This window comes from Uloborus diversus, chromosome 2 (assembly GCF_026930045.1).
Source record: "Uloborus diversus isolate 005 chromosome 2, Udiv.v.3.1, whole genome shotgun sequence".
Classification (NCBI taxonomy): Eukaryota; Metazoa; Arthropoda; class Arachnida; order Araneae; family Uloboridae; genus Uloborus; species Uloborus diversus.
Window position 1 is genome coordinate 181,975,562 of NC_072732.1, and position 19,789 is coordinate 181,995,350.

Below are 19,789 nucleotides of genomic sequence, written 5' to 3' on the forward strand. Positions count from 1 at the left end.
TTTACGAACTATGTAGAATTTATTTTTGTATTTTCGGGCGATTCTGGAAAAAATGTCCCGTGCGTAACGCTAAGTTTTTTATTTTATTCATGTAACTATTAATTAAAAATAGAATTAACTTTTATGCTTTGATATTATATTAAAGCATGTATTATTCCCCAACAGCATTACTTTTTAAAGGGTTTGGTTAGCTGGAAAAAATGAAAAACTTTGCGTTAAGCACGGGACATTTTTTCGAGAATTACCCTTTAGTGAAATTATCACTTATATTCACAAAGATATAAGCATTTCTTTTAAAAATACAAATTTCGCTCGCAGGCTTATAACTTGCAGAGTTTTTCATCAAACCTTAACCAACTTTCGGAAAATTTGGCAGCGTACAAAAGAAGTATAATACTGAAAGTTGAAATACACTGGCCTCAAAAAGTTAAGGTACAACCGGCTTTTTGCGTCTAATTTGCAAATGAATGAATGCAGAAACAAAAAAATGGAGGATGTTATGTTCTGGTTCGAAATGAATATACTTGCAAAACACAATGTGGACTGTATAAAAGTTAAACCAACACACTTTATTAGTCGGAGCCACTACTCCTAATTAACTTCTAATAATACATATGAAGCCACTACTTCAAAATAAACAACGCACGAAGCCACTACTTCATTAGATGCAACAACACTTTTGCAATAAGAAAGAAAAAGAGAACACAACAATTATCAAAACTGTTGCCATAGAAAACAATTAAAAAATTAAACTTTTCACGAGGTAACATTTTCTGGAGGAAGTACCAAACATACCGCTCCCCTTGAAATCTCATTAGGTTTCAACATATATTTTTTTATGGAATAATTTTTTTTTAGAAATAATAAATGGCAACAACTAAATTACAAACTACAACAAAGAATTTAAATAAATAAATAGTTAAGTTGAAATTGGAAGTAAATAAACCTTATTTATGCCTCTTTTAAAATGTCCGTATTTAGTATACACAGTCACTACTCGGACGCTTCCATCAGCTCCGGGAAAAAGTTCAACAATCCGACCAAGAGTCCACTCTAGTGGCGCGGCATTTTCTCTGTGAACTAGAACAATGTCCCCAACCTTCAAATTTGGCTGCCCCTTCCACCACTTGGAGCGAGGTTGAAGGGTATGAAGATAATCTCTTGACCAGCGGTTCCAGAAATCCAGGCGAAGTCTCTGAATGAGCTTCCATCTCTCAGAGAGAGAAGAAGCTCTAGATGAAGTACTTGGCTCAGGAAATTGGTGAATGGGACCCCCAACAAGAAAATGAGCTGGAGTCAGGGCACTGAGGTCTGATGGGTCGGATGATAATGCGGTAAGAGGTCTGGAGTTGAGACAGGCTTCTATTTGAAGAAGGAGCGTGTAAAACTCCTCAAAGTTGAGAAGCGCAGAACCGGACACTTTCACTAGCAATTGTTTAGTACTTTTAATAGCAGCTTCCCACAGTCCTCCGAAATGAGGTGCATATGGAGGAATGAAGGACCATTCTATTCCTTTCATTGAACTGAAATCTTGCACTTCTGCTTCACGGCACAATTGGTATAACCTTTTGAGAACTCTTGAAGTTCCCTTGAAATTTGATCCATTATCTGATAGTATTTTACTTGGACATCCTCTTCTGGATATAAATCTGCGCAATGTTGCTAGAAATGCAGCAGTCGATAATTCTGAGACAAGTTCTAGGTGTACTGCCTTGGTTGCTGAACAAATGAAAAGACAAATGTAAGACTTAAACTTGGTAACTGATCTTTTATGAGCACATTTTGTGTAAAATGGTCCAGCAAAATCAATTCCAACAATTTCAAAAGGACGAGTTTGCTCAATCCTTGACGCCGGAAGATCTCCCATCACTTGAGGAGCCGATTTCAAACTCAACTTGAAGCACTTCAAGCATTTCTTAAGTTGTTTTCTAACAACTGATCTACCATCAACAAACCAGAATTTTTGTCTTATTAAAGACAACGTTTGCTGCGGTCCAGCATGGATATAAGTTGTGTGATAGTAATCTATGACCTTCTCTGTAAAACTGTGATTTTTCGGTAACAGCATGGGATGCTTTTGATCGTACGATAAGGATTGATGTTTGGAAAGTCTGCCTCCTACACGAAGAATGCCGTCAGAGTCAAGAAACACATTTAGAGGAAGCAATTTACTATTACGCGGTAATGGCATTCCTTTAGTTAGCAATTTTCTCTCGGACGTGAACTCATTTTCTTGAATTGTTCGCACCACACAAAGCACTGAGTTATGAAGTTCTTTGGATGTCAAACAACCAGAGATTTTGGTACGACTGGAACAGCTATTGTTCAAATATCTCAAAACCCATGCACAAACACGTATCAATTTTGTAAACGAAGATATTTTTGCCACGAATTCAGGAACAGATTTTAATTTAGATGCGCACGTAATGATTTTTTGCTTCTCTTCTACAGCACATTCAGGAAGAGAATATGTCTCTGTAACGTCTAATGGTATGAAACTACTCATAGGTTGACTTAACCAGTTTGGACCTCGTAACCACATGTCATTGCTGATTAATTGAGACGGAAGTAAACCTCTGGTTCCTAGATCCGATGGATTTTCAGTTCCACGGACGTGAAACCACTTGACTGATGGGATGGTTGTCTGAATTTTAGACACTCTGTTTGCAACAAATGCTTGCCATTTATATGGTTCAGTTGCAAGCCATGCGAGAGTTATTTTGGAATCAGTCCATGCTACAGTATTCTGAACTGGAACTTGAATATTTTTCAAAACAGCAGCTAACAAATCAGCTAGCAACAATGCTGAGCACAGTTCCAAACGAGGCAGAGACTGAGTTTTCAACGGTGCTACCTTTGTTTTCGCAGTTAGCAAAGACACACGAAAATCCGAATTCGGTAATAAACATCTCACATAAATTGCTGCACAGTACGCTTTTTCTGAAGCATCACAAAATGCGTGCAACTCTATATCTGCATGCGAAGAAGTTAGAACTAATCTTGGAATTTTCATTTGTTCAAGGAGATGCAGTTCTTCACAAAATGATATCCAATTCCTATTTAATTCTTCGGGAATGATTTGATCCCAAGAAAGCTTATACTTCCACAATTCTTGAAGTAACACTTTCATAAACACTACACAAGGGGAAAGCAATCCCAAAGGATCAAATACACGGGAAATCTCAGACAGTATTTCCCTCTTGGAGTATTCTAGCTTTTGTTTCACAGACTCAATGCTAAAACTAAAATAATCAGCTTTTGGACACCACTGGATACCAAGAACCTTAACTTCAGTTTCTAAGTTTGCAGCCTCTTCTTCATCTAGGAATTCTTTAATCACGTTGGTGTTATTAGATTTCCACTTACGAAGATTAAATCCTCCCTTTGCCATCATAGTCTTTAACTGCTTCACAAGCTCAGATGCTTCTTCTTCCGATGACGCACCACTTAAAAGGTCATCAACGTAAAAATGATTCAATGTAGCGTTTGAAGCAAGGGGATAGCTATCCTTCTCGTCTAAGGCAAGCTGAAGTATTGTTCTCGTGGAGAGAAATGGCGCACTTGCAGTTCCATACGTTACCGTGAGCAATCTGTATTCTTTTACCGGTTCTTCTAAATTACTTCTCCACAAAATTCTCTGCCAATCTACGTCTTCAGGATGTACCCTTATTTGTCGAAACATTTTCTCCACATCGGCACAGACTGCAACTGGAAATGTTCTGAATCGAAGTAGAATGGGATACAATTCCAACTGCAAGCGTGGGCCCACCATCAATAGATCATTTAGGGAGTATCCTGATGATGATTTGGACGATGCATCAAACACCACCCTCAATTTCGTTGTTGTACTAGACTCTCTCAAAACTGGAAAATGAGGAATGTAATATGCTTCACTCTTTGCATAATCAGTTTCGGGAACTGGTTGCATGTGTTTCAGTTCAAGATATTCCTTCATAAAATCCTGGTACTGTTTATATTTTGCCGGGTTTGAGCTTAAGGAACGTTCAACTGCATTCAACCTGCGTAAAGCATGCTGTCTAGATTCACCTAATTCTGTTGGAGAGGTGTGGAAAGGCAATTTTACTATGTATTTTCCATCTTCAGCCCTAGAATGAGTATTTTTGAAATGTTCCTCACAAGCCTTCTCAGCACTTGATAGAAAACTAACAGATGGCACCGAGTCCAACTCCCAAAACTTAGAAATAAGTTCATTAGTATCAATATCTATATTATTTAACACAAGTGGAACATTATCCCTAAATAAATTGACAGATCCTGAAATGATCCAGCCAAAAGAAGAACGAACTGCTGAGGGATAACCATCACCTCCGTTGCTAATTTCACCTTTTAACACTTGAAGGAAAATATCTATACCAAGCAAAATGTCAATTCGAGCTGACTTATGAAAAGAGGGGTCTGCGAGTACTAGATCCTTGAAGGCTTCTTGAATTCTAACATCAATTGATGTGTGCGGTAGATTTCCCACAATTTTATTCATTACAAATGCTGAACTTTTAAGCTTTGGCTTAGAATCGAAATGCGGAGAAAACTCCAAGTCTACAAGACCATTAGTACGAGCGGCAGTAGCGCCAAGGCATGACACCGCTATGTTTGCCTTTTTTCTACCTAATCCAAGTCGATTAACACAATCTTCAGTAATAAAATTAGCTTGACTACCAGGGTCTAATAAGGCACGACATAACTGAAACCTCCCAGAAGAATCTAAAGCCTTGATAAGAACTGTACATAGCAATACTTCTTTATTTTCACCTCTAGATACTCTTTCTTCCACTTGAAGAGAAGTAGTACCTGTGTAGATGCTAGGAAGGTCACCGGAAAGCCTAGCGTTATTTTTACTTTCATCAGAATTGCACATTTTTCCTGGAGTAAAAGATTCAGCTTCAATAGAGAGGGTACTAGAGATTTGTTTATTGTCCGAATTCACTGCACTCATACCTTTATCACCCCTATCAATATGCAGTATAGAATTATGCGATTTTCCGCACTCTTTGCATTTTTGAGGACATTTACAGAATTTTAACAGGTGAGAGGAAGAAAGACAACAAAAACACAGATTATTAAACTTGACAAAATTAATTCTTTTCTGAACAGGCACATTTTTAAATTTAAAACATTTCACCAATGCATGATTACCTTTACAAAATGTACAATCTACTTTTGCTTCAGTCAACAAAGATGTGACTTTGCAATTAGAATTTTTCTTTTCGTTAAAAGAATTTTTACTGTTCTGTAAAGTACGAGCTTGTACACGAAGAAATGAGAATAATTGCTCCAAGGTACCTAATTCATCTTTTTTTAATTCCCGTTCCCACCAACTTCTCGTATTTTTGTCCAATTTTTCAACTAATGCGTAAACAACCATAACTTCAGCAAATTCTTCAATTTTATGACCTATAACAGCCAAAGAGCTCACAAATTCATTAGCTGAATCAATTAAATTAAGAATTGCCTGAGGCGATTCATTAATTCTTTGTAAATTAAACAATTTTCTAATAAGTGCATTTACTAGTTCTCGCTTATCAGAAAACCTATCTTCAAGTAGTTGCCAAGCAACCGAATAGTTTGCATTTGAAATCGGCATAGAATTTATAATTCTTAACGCTTCATCTTTACAACTAGCCTTCAAATATTGCAATTTCATTGCATCTGAAATGCTTTTATTTTCATGAACACTAGTCGTGAATAAATCCTTAAAAGTTAGCCACTCTTCAATTTTCCCCGAAAAAATGGGAAGAGAAAGAACAGGTAATTTAACTTGTGCGAAATTGTCGCCATTTTCTTGTAGAACAAGTTTTTCGGTTTTCACACTCACACTATCTTTTGCGCGATTAATTTTTAAAGCAAGGTCGTCAATTATATCTTGCAGTAAATAATTTTCATTCATAAATTCCTCGATTTCAGTTTCCTTACACATTCCATAAATTGCATCAAAAATGGAATTTATCTCTACCGATAATTGATTTGTCTTGGTTTCAAATAACTTGAGTTCCACCAAATCGGCTTTTTCAACAGAATTCTCTACTTTTTCATTATGGCGATTTAATGCCGCCTTGGCGACAAATAATTTTATTTTCAATTCATCCATAGTTTGACGAAATAAAGTGAACAATAATTCTAAATGACTCACCGGCTAATTACTCAAAGCTCCGGTCTCTGGAGGACCATTTCTATGTTACGTTCTGGTTCGAAATGAATATACTTGCAAAACACAATGTGGACTGTATAAAAGTTAAACCAACACACTTTATTAGTCGGAGCCACTACTCCTAATTAACTTCTAATAATACATATGAAGCCACTACTTCAAAATAAACAACGCACGAAGCCACTACTTCATTAGATGCAACAACACTTTTGCAATAAGAAAGAAAAAGAGAACACAACAATTATCAAAACTGTTGCCATAGAAAACAATTAAAAAATTAAACTTTTCACGAGGTAACATTTTCTGGAGGAAGTACCAAACAGAGGATATGTGCATTAAATAGTTTTTTGTTGAATGCGTCATAAAAATTTGCATTAGTGTATTGAAAAAATGACTTATAACAAAAAAAAAAGCAACCTTTGCGGAAAAGTCCATTCTTGAAGAAAGCAGAACATCACAGTGTTATGTAGTAAAAAATGTCATAGAAACAATACAAAAATCGGTTCTACTTAGGAATCTGTCCCCTCTAACTTGAATGCATTGGCGGTATAGATTTTTCATGCTGTTTATTAAATTTGCGGACACCGGAATAGGAAGTGAAGACCAGACACAGAGTAAGCATTGTTCCAGCTGATTTAACGACCTTGGAGGAGGGTTTAAAGCAGCAACCTGTCTGCCAAGATAGTCCCAAAGACATTCTATCGTAATCAGGTCTGGAGATCGAGCTGGCCATTCTTTCGTTCCAAACTGTGGTCTTCAAGATACTCTTCAACAATCCTTTTTCGGTGAGGTCGTGCATTACCATCCATCAGAATGAAGTCATTACCAATAGCACCAGAATATGGGCGGACATATGGATCAAGGATCTTATCCCGATATTTCAGACCAGTCAGAGTTCCTAAATGGAACATATGCAGGTCAGTGTGACAAACGAGCGAGATCCCTGCCCAAACCATGATTGCACAATCTCTATCTGTGCCTTTCAACAGTGTTGGATTGATGGTATCTAGTGCGCTGTTCCCGCCAGATCAGTAGACGCCATGAATCACTCTCCAATGCAAATTTGGACTCGTCTGTGAACAGCACAGAAGCCCATGGCTGCTGGGTCCAGAAGACATGTTCTCTTGCCCAGCATAAGCTGATCCTTCGCTGTGGTCCGTTGAGCGGAACACACACAACTGGTCGTCTTGCATAGAGACCTGCATTGTGAAGACGCTTTTCTTCCTGGCTGCGAGCACAGTAAGTGGTTCTTCTCTTTCGGGCTGAAAGAACTAGAAAACTGTCTTCTACACGTGTTGTAGCTCGTGGTCGGCCTGGAGCAGGTCTTCTGGACACTGAATCTTCTGATTGGTATTCATCCCAAAGTCGCTGAACAACATTACGAGACATTGAGACGTCTAGCAGCACCAACCTGAGACAATCTCATTTCCATCCATCCAACTGCCCGTCACCTTAACAAATTCGGCAAACGACGACTCTGAAACATTTTCTAAACTCTATTGACTATTGTCACCGAAAATGCCAACAACAGTTGAAAATCAACACAATTAACACACAAAAGTACGAAAGCTGTATATTTGCATATTTTTTTCTCATTCATAAAGTTATGTTCTTTTCTAGAAAATAAAAGTGGCAGCTATCGTTTTTTGATAAATCGTTTTAAAGTTCGTTATTAACATGCATACAAACTATGCATTTTGTTGTTACTTCCATTTTTTTAATGGTGAGCTTTGAAAAACATGTTGTACCTTAACTTTTTGAGGCCAGTGTATTAAAATTTTGATCAAATATGAACGGTTAAAGCAATTATTTTTTCACTGCGCATGCGCCAAAGATAGCAATTTATTATCTTCATAATAAAAGCCCAAGAAGATACCCCAACTCATAGGGAAATTCTAGTTCAGTATTCTAAAAAAATCAGGAAGATATCAGCGATCTATGAGCCAAATTTTGATAATTCATGGACAAGCGCAGGAAACGAGTCGTGAGAGATCGTTCGCAAAAAATCTGTTTTTATTATGAATCACACTGAACGATTGCAGGCATGTTGCAAATTTGCGAACGACTCCTTACGATTAATCTCGTATTTCTCAAGAAATCCGCAAAAATGTCAATTTTTGAAACTATCCCGGTGCTTTTGGTGATATAGTGCACCTTAACTTCCTCCTCTGTTCTCAGTTTTCACATAAATATTGCAAATATGATCAATAGATATATATCAAAAAAAAAACTTTTAAATTAAAGTCCAGCTTTGATGTCGTTAGATGAATAGAAGGAGTTCAGAAATCTCTACTGTATTTTTCTTTTAAGTGAAATTCCAGGAGCTCAATTTTAGACGATCTTGGATAGTGTTAGGAACATGCAGGGTTCGGGGATTTCGATAGATCATTTGTTTTCGAATTTGTCGATATTCAAGTTCATGAAACGCAATTTTAGATGATCTTTTTGGTGATATTAGGAATGGAGAAATTTGGATTTCTCAACAGAAATGAAGTAGGAAACATTTGCGATCAAAATATGTAAACCAGCATGAGAAATAAAACGGTGAGCAATAAAAATTTGTAACAAAATCAAGAAACCTTTAAAATAAAATTATTTTTTAAAGCGTTTTAGAAAAGAGAGAAATAATTTTGGAGTAAGAAAAAAATATTTTGCAGAAAAAATTTTGATGCCGAAATAAAAAAATGACGCTACGAACATTGTAACCAAAAAGATAAAAAGACTTATACACTTTCGACCTTTCTTTTTTTTTCAAGCGATTTTCTTTAAACTTATGACTAAAAAGTGAATTTGAAGAAAAAAAAAATGACTAAATTTTTTTTAATGCATTTTAAATATAATTTCTACAATTCTACAATATTCAATAAAAAATAAAAGCGTTACCTAATTATTTCTATTAACACGCTTTTAATTAGATTTTTTAAAATTTTTAATGCTTATCAATTTGAAAAGTAATACGTTCTAGTTGAGACAATGACATAAGAGTGGTGTTTTTAAATATTTTGTGTCTGTTTAGGAAATTGTATACACTTTTTGAAGAGGAGTGCTTCTTCAAAAATAATTCCACAGATCTACCTCTAGAAACAACACTAGAATTCGTTTCTGTATGTATTCCTGAATTCAAATTAGTACCTATATTTTTTTTAAATCTTTTTCCTGAACTGCGCCGTTTGCCTCATTTTCATTTTTGAACGATGAAAATGCAAGCGTTCTTTAAAAATTCATTTGTGCTTTTTTTCCTTTTTTTATTGCACTACAGGTTGTACTTTTGTTTTAGAAACAAGCAAATTATTTTTGCCCTTGAAATTTGTAATTCAAACAGAAAAAAAATTTCTATAGTCATTTTTTTATTGATGACATCGATAGCGTCCCCTGAAGCTAAGGACAAACAGAATTTCTCATTTGTAGCCAGGAGTTTCGAAAAATTGCGGCATTAATTACTAGAAAAAGGACCAAGTCCCTTCAAACAAAATGCAAAGAAAAAAAAAAGAAAAATAAAAAAGAAAACAAAACAAACCATCCAGCAATCACGTCATTTTTCACCATCACGAATTGAGATAGGACCCTAGTCATTGAGTTTCTTGTTTCTTTAAAAGGAGTGGAACGGAAATGGGCAAGAAATCTGCATCCGTCAAATTCTGACTGGTGATTTTCTAGAACAGGTAATACGAAGTATATCCATCAAAAAAGAAATTGTATTTAGAATGCCAGAATAAAAATAAAAATTTTACGGCCGATATCCACCAGTAGACTTATTATAAGTAATATTTACAGCGTATAACGTTATGCATTTTTATTTCTTATTATTCTTAAATGATGGGAATTAGTAAGCAAGTTTTGAATTTTAATGAAGTTTTGCTGTTTAAATTCATCTACGTAGGTGCCTTTTTACAGGAAAAACATAATTTTACACACAAAAAAAACCCTTTTATAATGTAAAATCTGCTGAAGTTAAGCCTTGAAAAAAATTTAAATAAATCAAACCGTAGACGATTTGTAACTGTCACGACGAAAATTTCTCTCTCTAAATAAATATTAAAAAGAACCATTCGCAACTCCAACGAACTATAGGGGGGACTGAAGTCACTGTCTAATGGCGGACTTAAAAACTAAAACAAACGCACATGGTAACGTAGAAAATGCTAAAAGTGTTGTGATTTTTGTTCGTACGATTTTTTCGCTTATTCTTTTTAAATTAATTTTCAAAGTCTTGTGGATGTGTGTGTAGAAAGAAATGAGAATTCAAGAAGCATTACTAAACGTCAAAGATTAATGCAAACTACGTAGTTCGTAGTTCTAAGCAGCTATTTCCACGATGTTGAATTCGATATTTATCAATTCTTGATAAAACTAAATAATAATTGTGGCCTGACAAGAATAACAATTAATGCTAGAAAATTCAATATGAAATTACAAATTGTTATCGAAAGAAGATGATACTTTTTTGCCTTGCTTGGCTAGCGCTTATTGTTTTCCATTTGTAGCTGAGTTATTTCTCTCGAATTCCCGAATCGGTTAATTTAAAAATTTTCTGTTTCGATTTTTCTAATTTCTGAGTTACGATTTAATTGTGTCATGTTATGCAAATCATCAACAAAATTCTCACGGATATATGGTGGTAGTTTTCTTTTCAGTTGATTGACCATTATTTCTTTTCACCTATCGAATTCTGTAATCTTACTACCATTTTATTCCAATCATGATAAAAATTAAAAATGGTTTAACTAAAAACGCGAAATCTCGCCAAGGCTACTTTGCTCGCACTATACTAAAACTATAACCCTAAACAAATTTGGCGAAACCTTTCAGCTGAGAATAAAAGGAATAAAGTAAATTCTTTCTCGGTTATTCATTTTGTTCTACGATAATATATTCAAGAAAATATTTTGCATACTGTCCATTCCAACTAAATGCTGCTGTAAAATATGGTAAGTTTAATTAATTTAAGATTAAAAAAACCCCATATTCTTACAAATTCATACAAAACAATAAAAAATTTTACCTTGTATAACGTTATCCAAGTTTGTTAATCCAGAATTTTCGCTTTCACCAATTATTAAGGAAGTAATGAAAACTAACATTATTTTGAGAAGCTCGAGAATACTACTAAGGGACGAATTAATTTCTGTAGCTGAAAGCAAACTAAGACACATCGATTGCGTTAATAAATGCTCAGAACAAACTGCCTGTGTTTACGTCAACAGACAGACGTGGAACGCAACGTGGCAATGTTTTAGTTTCATTTGAAGTTTTGTAAATCACCGCAAGGTAGCGTATTCGAGCGCTGGAGTTCCGAATTGCCATGGCAATCTGAAAAATCAGAGAAACATCAACTTTGATGAAGAGAGGATAATAAACAATTCGTGATTATACAAAAAAGAAAAGGAAAAAATTTATTTGAATATGTGTTTTTTTCTTAGACCCAACTTCACGCCCCCTTCTCTCCCCCAATTTTTCACGGTCCCCTTCTCGACGGCTCTAGATAGAGAGTACTGATAAATTCGTCCAATGCAAAACACTTTGTTTTTTCAGTGTTCTAAATGTTATCAATTCCATGTTATCTGTATAACAGACACTCCTTTAGTATTCCGTCTGCTTGAACCTAACACAGAAGGAGCTTCAGAAGCCTTCAATAATATGCTTCTTAATACTACGCAAAAAAAAAAAAAGTTAGGCGTCAGTTCGTGAATTCAACAAATGAAAAACCTAAATAAATAAATAAATAAGCAATGTGAACTGCCCATTGATTTTTTTTAATTATTATTTCTTAAATCATCCCTTGCATCAGCAGCGTACGGCTGTGAAACTAATATGAGCTTAGAACGAAGAACATGCGATTGAATCACACTAGATTGCAAGGAAATGGTGTAATTGGCCTCGTCCATTTGTGTACTCTTCAAACATTGATGTACAAGGATTACATTGACCGAATTTTAAAACAAGTTTTTTTTTTTTTAAACACAGATAGTTTTAAATCTGCAGTTATCAATTGCGAAATCTTTAATTTGTCAAACCTTTTTGGCATTAAACTTTAATTTTATGTTACTTGCTTTAAATCTGAGTTCACGCGTTTTTCAGGTGAAGGGGGGGGGGAGGAGTAAAAGATGGACCCTTAAATACATTTTTTTAAAAGAAAACCAACAAAAACTGTGACCATTCAAATGTAAAAACTTTAACTTAAAAAAAAACAGGAACAAGCAAAAGACCCCCCCCCCTCCCCGCCAACGTAAAAAATCTTTTGTAAGTTTTCTGCGTTTGCATTCGATTGTTTGGCTTCTGCTGAAGAACATGATCTAATTAAATGCGCGCATCAATACTCTAAATCTAATATGTTTTGATGTTTTGTCGCGCGTTGAGTTTTAGTGCATACGTAATAAATATTTAAAAAAAGGGTCAAAAAGGTTGAGAAACGCTTCTATAGTAACTTTAGTATACGTGATACAGAATCAACTGAGCAGTTTTCTCTTAAGATTGTGTGCTTGATTACGTAACAAATACTTTAAGAAAGTTGATATCGAAATGATAAAATCGCAATAACGCAAATCAGCAAAGTCAACTTTCAAATGACTTGGCTGACAAAATCACTCGCTTCCTCAAATTGGTTTCATTTGAGACCTATTGCGCATAATTTTAACAGTTTGAGTAATAAGATCCTTCATTTTTTGCGGATTAGGTTTCGAATGAAGCCATCTTTCGGAAAGAGTAAGAGTAGGTTGGAGGGGGGGGGGGAGAAATATTATTAATTACAGTACATCTTCCTTTGAACCGGACTAACTAGGACAGAAAGCAATCCAGATAAGCAAAAATCCGGATAATCTTGGTAATATAAGTTATAAGCGGAACAAGTTCTTAAAAAATTGAGCATCTTTTATAAGAGCAAAAAACAATACTTTAACTAAATTGCACAGGATTGTTTCGCGCAAACACTTGATCATTTATAGTTCAGCTGCAGTGGTTTCGGATTGACGCTCCAAAGTACGTCATGATGAACGTTGGATTATTATGATTTATTGCATGATCTTTACTAATAATAAAGCTGAAAGTCTGTGTATCTGAACCTCTGTCTCTCAGAATCTCTGGATGTCTGTTACGCGCATAGCGCCTAGAATATTTTCCATGATATTTGGCACAAAATTAGTTCATAGCATTGGGGTGAGCACATCGAAGCGATTTTTCAAAAATTCGATTTTTTTTCTTTTTCTATTCCAATTTTAAGAACATTTTACCGAGTAAATTATCATAATGTGGACGAGTAAATTACCAAATTATCATAACGTTTAACCGTAACATGGGCGAGCAAATGAACATAGCAAGTTGGCGGGAAATTCAGCATCCATTATTGGTAAATATACAAATGAACCAAATGACCTTTTAATTTTCTTCTACGGGCAAAGCCGTGCGGATACCTCCAGCATCAAAATAAAAAGCAAACGTTTTGTGAACTTATAGGTCAGCTCAAATGATTTAAAATGATTTTTTATTTGTATTTTAAACTTTTTAAACATCTACAAATTCGATCCGGATATACCAGAGATTCGGGTGAAAGGGGGTCGGAAAACGAGGTTGTACTGCATTCGGGGTTTTTCGTAGCAGGAAATAAAGAGAGGTATCAATTGACACATGGATTCAAGTCTTCAAAGCTACAAGAATGAAATTTTGATAATAGATGTTATACAGTTAACTCTTGATCTCTCGAAATTTTATGAATCGAATACTACTCCTATATCTTGAAGTTTTAATTGGGTCCCAAAGACTTGAGAAGACAGCGGAACTTCCCATGAATCAAACTATTAATAACTCTAATGTTTTAGCCTGTCTCTTGAAACTTGGAGCATGGCCCCACTGAATGCGCTGGCGCTTACCAGGCCTTGACAATTTTTGACTTTCTTGTGTTAAACCGGGGCAACTATTTCTGCACTTGAACATGGCCACACTAGATGGAAAAACTTCAAAACTTCATATTTGCCCATTCTGACCGCAAGGAGGCGCCACAAGCCACGGTTGCATCCACCAATCAAAGACAAGTTTCAAAGCTTGTTTATTTTAATTAATAAATGGAACATGTAACAAACATCAATATTTCGCAAGATGCTCAGAAATATACAGTAAAAACCAATTCGAATCGAATTAGTCAAGTTATTTAGCTGATTATTTAATGCGTAAATGGTGGATCTAAAGTTGGTTAGGCAATTTCTTTTAATTTAATTTTACATGTTCATTTATAGCTTGTGTATCATTTGATGGATTATTTTACGCTTAATGGAGAAACATAATTATTCAGAGGATTATTTTTTATTTTAATGGACTTTTAGATCTTGTTTCTAGGGCTTATCGCTTCGCGTACAAGTCTTTGAAAAAGACAAAATAGTTTATGGTATCGCCAAATAAATACTTCATATGTAACTTGAAATAGTCCCCGACAATAAATAAAATTGAAACTAATCGCCAGATTAAAAATGCTCCGCTACGTACCTATCACGGAAAATTATCCCCCCCCCCCCCCCCCCCACTTTTTTTATTTTAAGAAATGCTAGATATTTAGAGCTGCTCCTAATGCTATACTATTAGAACAAGATTACAAAAATTTGTAAGCAGATCTTAGATTCCTGCGGATACTTGACGGTCTACTGTGTGTGTGTATTTTATTTTTCCAACAGAAAATTCATATCCTAATTTTCGCCAAACTTGGCGATCAAATTTCCTGCAAAGTTTCTAGTTCAAAGCTCCTTTCTCATTCATGCTTAAAGTATAGAAAATAGTTTTTTATGACGAATTCAATGTTTACAGGATTTTACATCGCTAAATATTTTAATTTTCTTAAAAGTACAGTAAATTTGCGATACTTCGAAGTCCGATAAATCGAATATTACTATAACTCGAAATTTTTATCAAGTCTTGACAACTTAGTCTTTAATTCCATTCTAATTATTCTGAATAACTCGAAGTTAACTTCTTTCAACTCGAAGTTTTTTCCAAGATTACTCGAAATTATTTCGAAAGAACGAAAAAAAGAAGTGACTATGGGAGAATAATTATTTCACCTTCACTTGCAATCCGAATTTGAAACGAATGAAGATGTGCACATTTCCTGAAGTAGAATCAGCTCTATTCAAGCGGTTCCAGCATGCTTTTGATTTTTTTCTATCAATACATTTGATTAAACTGTGCATATTGTGCTAAAAAACTTAAGTTCTGTAATTTTGTCTGTTATATGTACATATTAATTAAAGTTAAAGTATTCGATGGTTTTTAATATTAAAATATCAAAAACCAAAACTATCGTTAAGTCAAACTTTCAATAAGTCGAAGTTTTCCGTCGGTCTTTTTACATTCGAGCTATCGCAAATCGAATGTATGTTTAAAAATATCATTGAAATGGCAAGTAAAAAAAAATCATATCATTGTTTTTCTTTTGCAAGGACAAAATAAATTTTGTACGGAACTCTCCCCTGCTAGGATTTTACAAAATATTAACAGTGTTGATATTTTGTAAAATAATCTGTTCCCCATTTTTTTAAAAAAATTAGTTTCACAAATTCATGTGTAGATATTTGAGGAGTTTCTTTCCCTATTGCATGTATTTGTTAAATGTTAAAAATAAATTTTAAAAAATAATAATTTGAATTTTGGCTGCTTGATGAGTTCGAATTAAGTTATTCACGATCATGAATTGCGATAGGATCCTACTCGTTGGGTTTCTTGTTTCTACAAAGGGAATGAAATGGAAATGACCAAGAAATTTGCACCCGTCATAATATGACTGTTGATTTTTTAGAATAGGTAATACGAGGCCGTAAGAAAGATAAATATTTTATGGCCGAATCTGACCTTTATCATAAAAATTATTTACTGCGTGAACACTTTATAACAATTGAAAAATATATTGAAGTAATAGCACCTGGGATGCTTTAGGTAAGGTGGGAGCCTGGGGGTGGGGATAGAACCTGAGCTAAAGTGAACGCTCTCCGGTCTGTGCGCCTTCCGATGTGTGTGTGTACACCGAAACCTGTTTTTGTGCAGACTTTTTTTTTTTTGTGTAGTTTATAAAAATTATTTATAAAACGAGCGAAAATTATTTATCAAACGAGTGCTTGGTAGTATCATCAAGGGTCGACAGGGGCATCCGATGGGAAGTCACTGTGACTTTCCAAAGATTTCTTAATTCGGGAAATTTTTCGGGAGTCGGCAAAATTATCATCGCTTGGTTTATTTTGATTTCGTTTAAATATAATATTTTGGGTATTTTCTACGTGAGACTTTTTTTATGCAGTCCCTATCCACCGCATAAAAAAAAATTTTTTAACTCAGTTGCGAAAACTTTTTAAAGCTACTGGTGAAGTTTCAAGCATTTTTTTACGCGATTTTTTTATGCGGTCCCTATTCACCGCATAAAAAGAGGATTGGGTGTATATATATATACCTTTTTTTAATGCTCAAAGCGTGTGAAGCAACAGGGTCGTTTCCGAAATTTTAAGGTTTTTTTTTTTTTTTTAAGAACATTTTTAAAATCATAGGATCTGATCATTTTTTAAAATAACTTGACTAAGTTTAATATTTAAAAAAAAAAATGCATTAATCGGTGCGCTTTCATTGTTTACGCTTCTGCCGATGACATCACAAATGATGAAATGCCATTCACTGATGCCACTCACAGAGCACAATATTCAATTAGTTTCTTTACTCACAAGTGTTGGCAACTATATGATTGATAGTAAGCGTAGAGTGCAATATGTAATTCGCTTCTTGATCATCATAACGCAGAAACGCGGTAGACAGATGCGCCGAAGTACATCATTTGTGACGTCATAAAGACCACGCCTTATTTTCAAAATCGGACATTTAAAAAAATGAATTAAAAACTAAGCTTCGGGAAAATGAAAGTTTTTTCTAGCTCCATGTTATTTTTATTTATTTTTTGATTATGCTATGAATTTCCTTTTGTAAGAAAAAAAATCTGCACTTTTTCGAAATAGCTCTTGTGCACTAAGCGTTTGTGCATCTCTATGCGTATTGTGCACTAATATACTACTAAAATCTACACTAAAGTTATTATAACATGAGATGTGCTAAAAATGGAAGGGGAAATAGATAAATGACATTATTTTGGTGTCCGTACAATATTGGTGCGAGAACCACGGACCCGTCGTAGAACCATGTATTAGTCACACTTTGATTTTAAATGTTTTTAAAATTATGTTAATGGTTCATTTTCTTAAATTGCCATCATATTTTTAACTTTTCTATTGTTCTTCTTCATTTGAAAAAGAATATTCCTAACCAGGCCTGTCAAGTGGGGATATCACGGTGGGGAGGAGGCAATTATGACACCCCTAAATTTTACAAACATACCAAAATTAGGCATTTTGCTCGCATTTTGTTGTTTTTTCCCCTACACAAAACCTTTGCCCCCCCCCACGTCGTTTTTAAATGTCGGGCCTGTTCGTACGTTTTTAATTAGATTATGTTCGTTGTAAAATATATACTACATTACGAGCGAAAATAATGGCAATTGTTAACGTAAATTCCTATACCCCCCCCCCCCTCTAATCCCCATCAGGGTCAAAAGGGGCAATGAATGACCCTCTCAAGTTTTGAAAAATGAATGTGTTTACAGATTGCGGAGCGTGGGTTTTTTTTTTTTTTTTTCGATGTAATTTATTGAGCAGAAAAAATTCGCATGTAAATGAGCATGTAAAATTAGAAATGAGGGCTGCCTGCCATACATCATCAATCTTAGAACTGTTGTATCCAAAAAGGAAACCCCAGGGGATTTTCAATAAAAAATTTGAAAATTATTTGCAAAGCTTTCGAAAAAAAAAAAGTTTGAAAAATATATTAAGAATTACGCATTAATATTAAAAAAAAATCATATTTTTTCTGTGTTTAGTTAAAATTTTTTATTACACGTAATTTTTGATATGATATTAAAATAACAATAAGAAATGCTCTTCACCTTTGTAATACAATGTTTATTCAGCACTTTTTCTCTTCATTCCTTCTTTTGAAATTAAAATTTTCGTCAAATGACGTACGCTCGATAATAAGTCGAGAAATCACGTATTCACAGATGCCAAAACGCCAACGCTCACAATCACGCCAAGTGGAAACAAAAACAGGGGTAGCCAGTGGCGCCCTCTTTGTTGCCATGAGTTTCAGCGATTGCCACGGCCGTTAAGTATACAGTGGGGCCATGCTTGGAGTTATCAAAAGTTAACTGTGCAAAGTAGCGCAAAGTCTGAAATTCTGAATGGAAACCATTATTTTTTTACTTTCTACTTGAGAGTTTTATGGCCAAAAGCAGCCTGAGTACCAAGTTTGAATGCTTTCTGACTAGTAGAATCAAAAAAAAAAAAAAAAAAAAGGTAAACGGTTTTTAACACTGCGAAGCATATATGTCTGTTACAGGGGATCATATCTCCTACTAACCCATTTTTTGTTCAATTTTGCAACCGCTGTTTTATACCATCCGACTATAACGAGCGTTTTTTTTATGACCATGCGTGTGTATTTTAAATTTTAGATGGCTATTTGGTTTGTATTGTTTGAATGTATGTACATACCAAAATTTCATTGAAAGCGGTCCAGTAGTTCTGGAAGTAATTGACCAAATCAGAAAATTCTCATAATTTCTTACACCAGTTTGTATATATATATATATATATATATATATATATATATATATATATATATATATATATATATATGTGTGTGTGTGTGTGTGTGTATGTGTGCGTGTGTATGTATATATATATTTATTTATTTATTTGTTTCTTATCTCGGAAACGGTTATAACGATTGGATGAAATTTTTGATTTAGTTGTAGTTTTGAATTCTAATTTATCTACATCAGTGTTTTTTCTGTAAAAAAACGCGATTTTTTTACAAAAAACAATTTTTTAATATGAAGTCTTATTAAGTTAAACCTTGAAACAAACTGTGAATTGACACATAAGGCAGACGATTTGCAACCATAACAATGAAAATTTGTCTCTTCTCGCTTTAAATGTTTGAACTTGCTTAGGGTTGCCAGATTTGGCTGATATTAGCCACTTGGGCTAATTTCAATCACACTCATTTAAAAACAAATTCAAAAGCACTGTGTAAGTCGATGTAAGGCTTTTTTTTTAAGGCAAAACTATTACTTGATCATCTTATTTTATTTTATTTACTTATTTTCTTTTTTACACTTTAAATAGTTTTAATTGTTTTTTTTAAAACACGCATCTAAATTTTATTTCGAAAAAACTTATGTCTTGTGACTTTATATTTTGTTAAGAATGTTTATATTTTGTTGTTATAATTTGTCGGAGTAGTTTGTGGATTATCAGTTTTTATGGATAGTAAGCTATATGTAGAATTTTCTTGCGTAAAGTGACCAAATACACTAAAAGTACTTATTCCAAATGAAAATCTCGATTGAGATAATATCGTGAATCGCAACATAGTATGGAAGGAAATTTTGAGTTAAAAACCGATTTCACCATAGTAAAATTGGCTCCAAGTTCAAAATCTTCTAATTATTGACAGAAAATTATAAAGTGGAAACAAAAATGTAATAGATAGTTTAAAGCGAAATGGTGATTTAACTGCATTCAAAATCTTCTTTGTTTGTACTTAAGTGTT

General features: G+C 34.3%; 1 protein-coding gene across 1 annotated transcript; it reads right to left on the reverse strand.

Annotated features, from left to right (window-relative positions):
* Nucleotides 1–1,698: 1,698 nt before the first annotated feature.
* LOC129216695 (uncharacterized) lies at nt 1,699–4,954 on the reverse strand. Its single transcript, XM_054850911.1, has 2 exons — nt 3,284–4,954; nt 1,699–1,719 (listed from the first exon to the last, which is right to left on the reverse strand). The coding sequence occupies exons 1-2, from the start codon at nt 4,952–4,954 to the stop codon at nt 1,699–1,701; spliced, it is 1,692 nt and encodes a 563-aa protein (XP_054706886.1).
* Nucleotides 4,955–19,789: the final 14,835 nt, after the last annotated feature.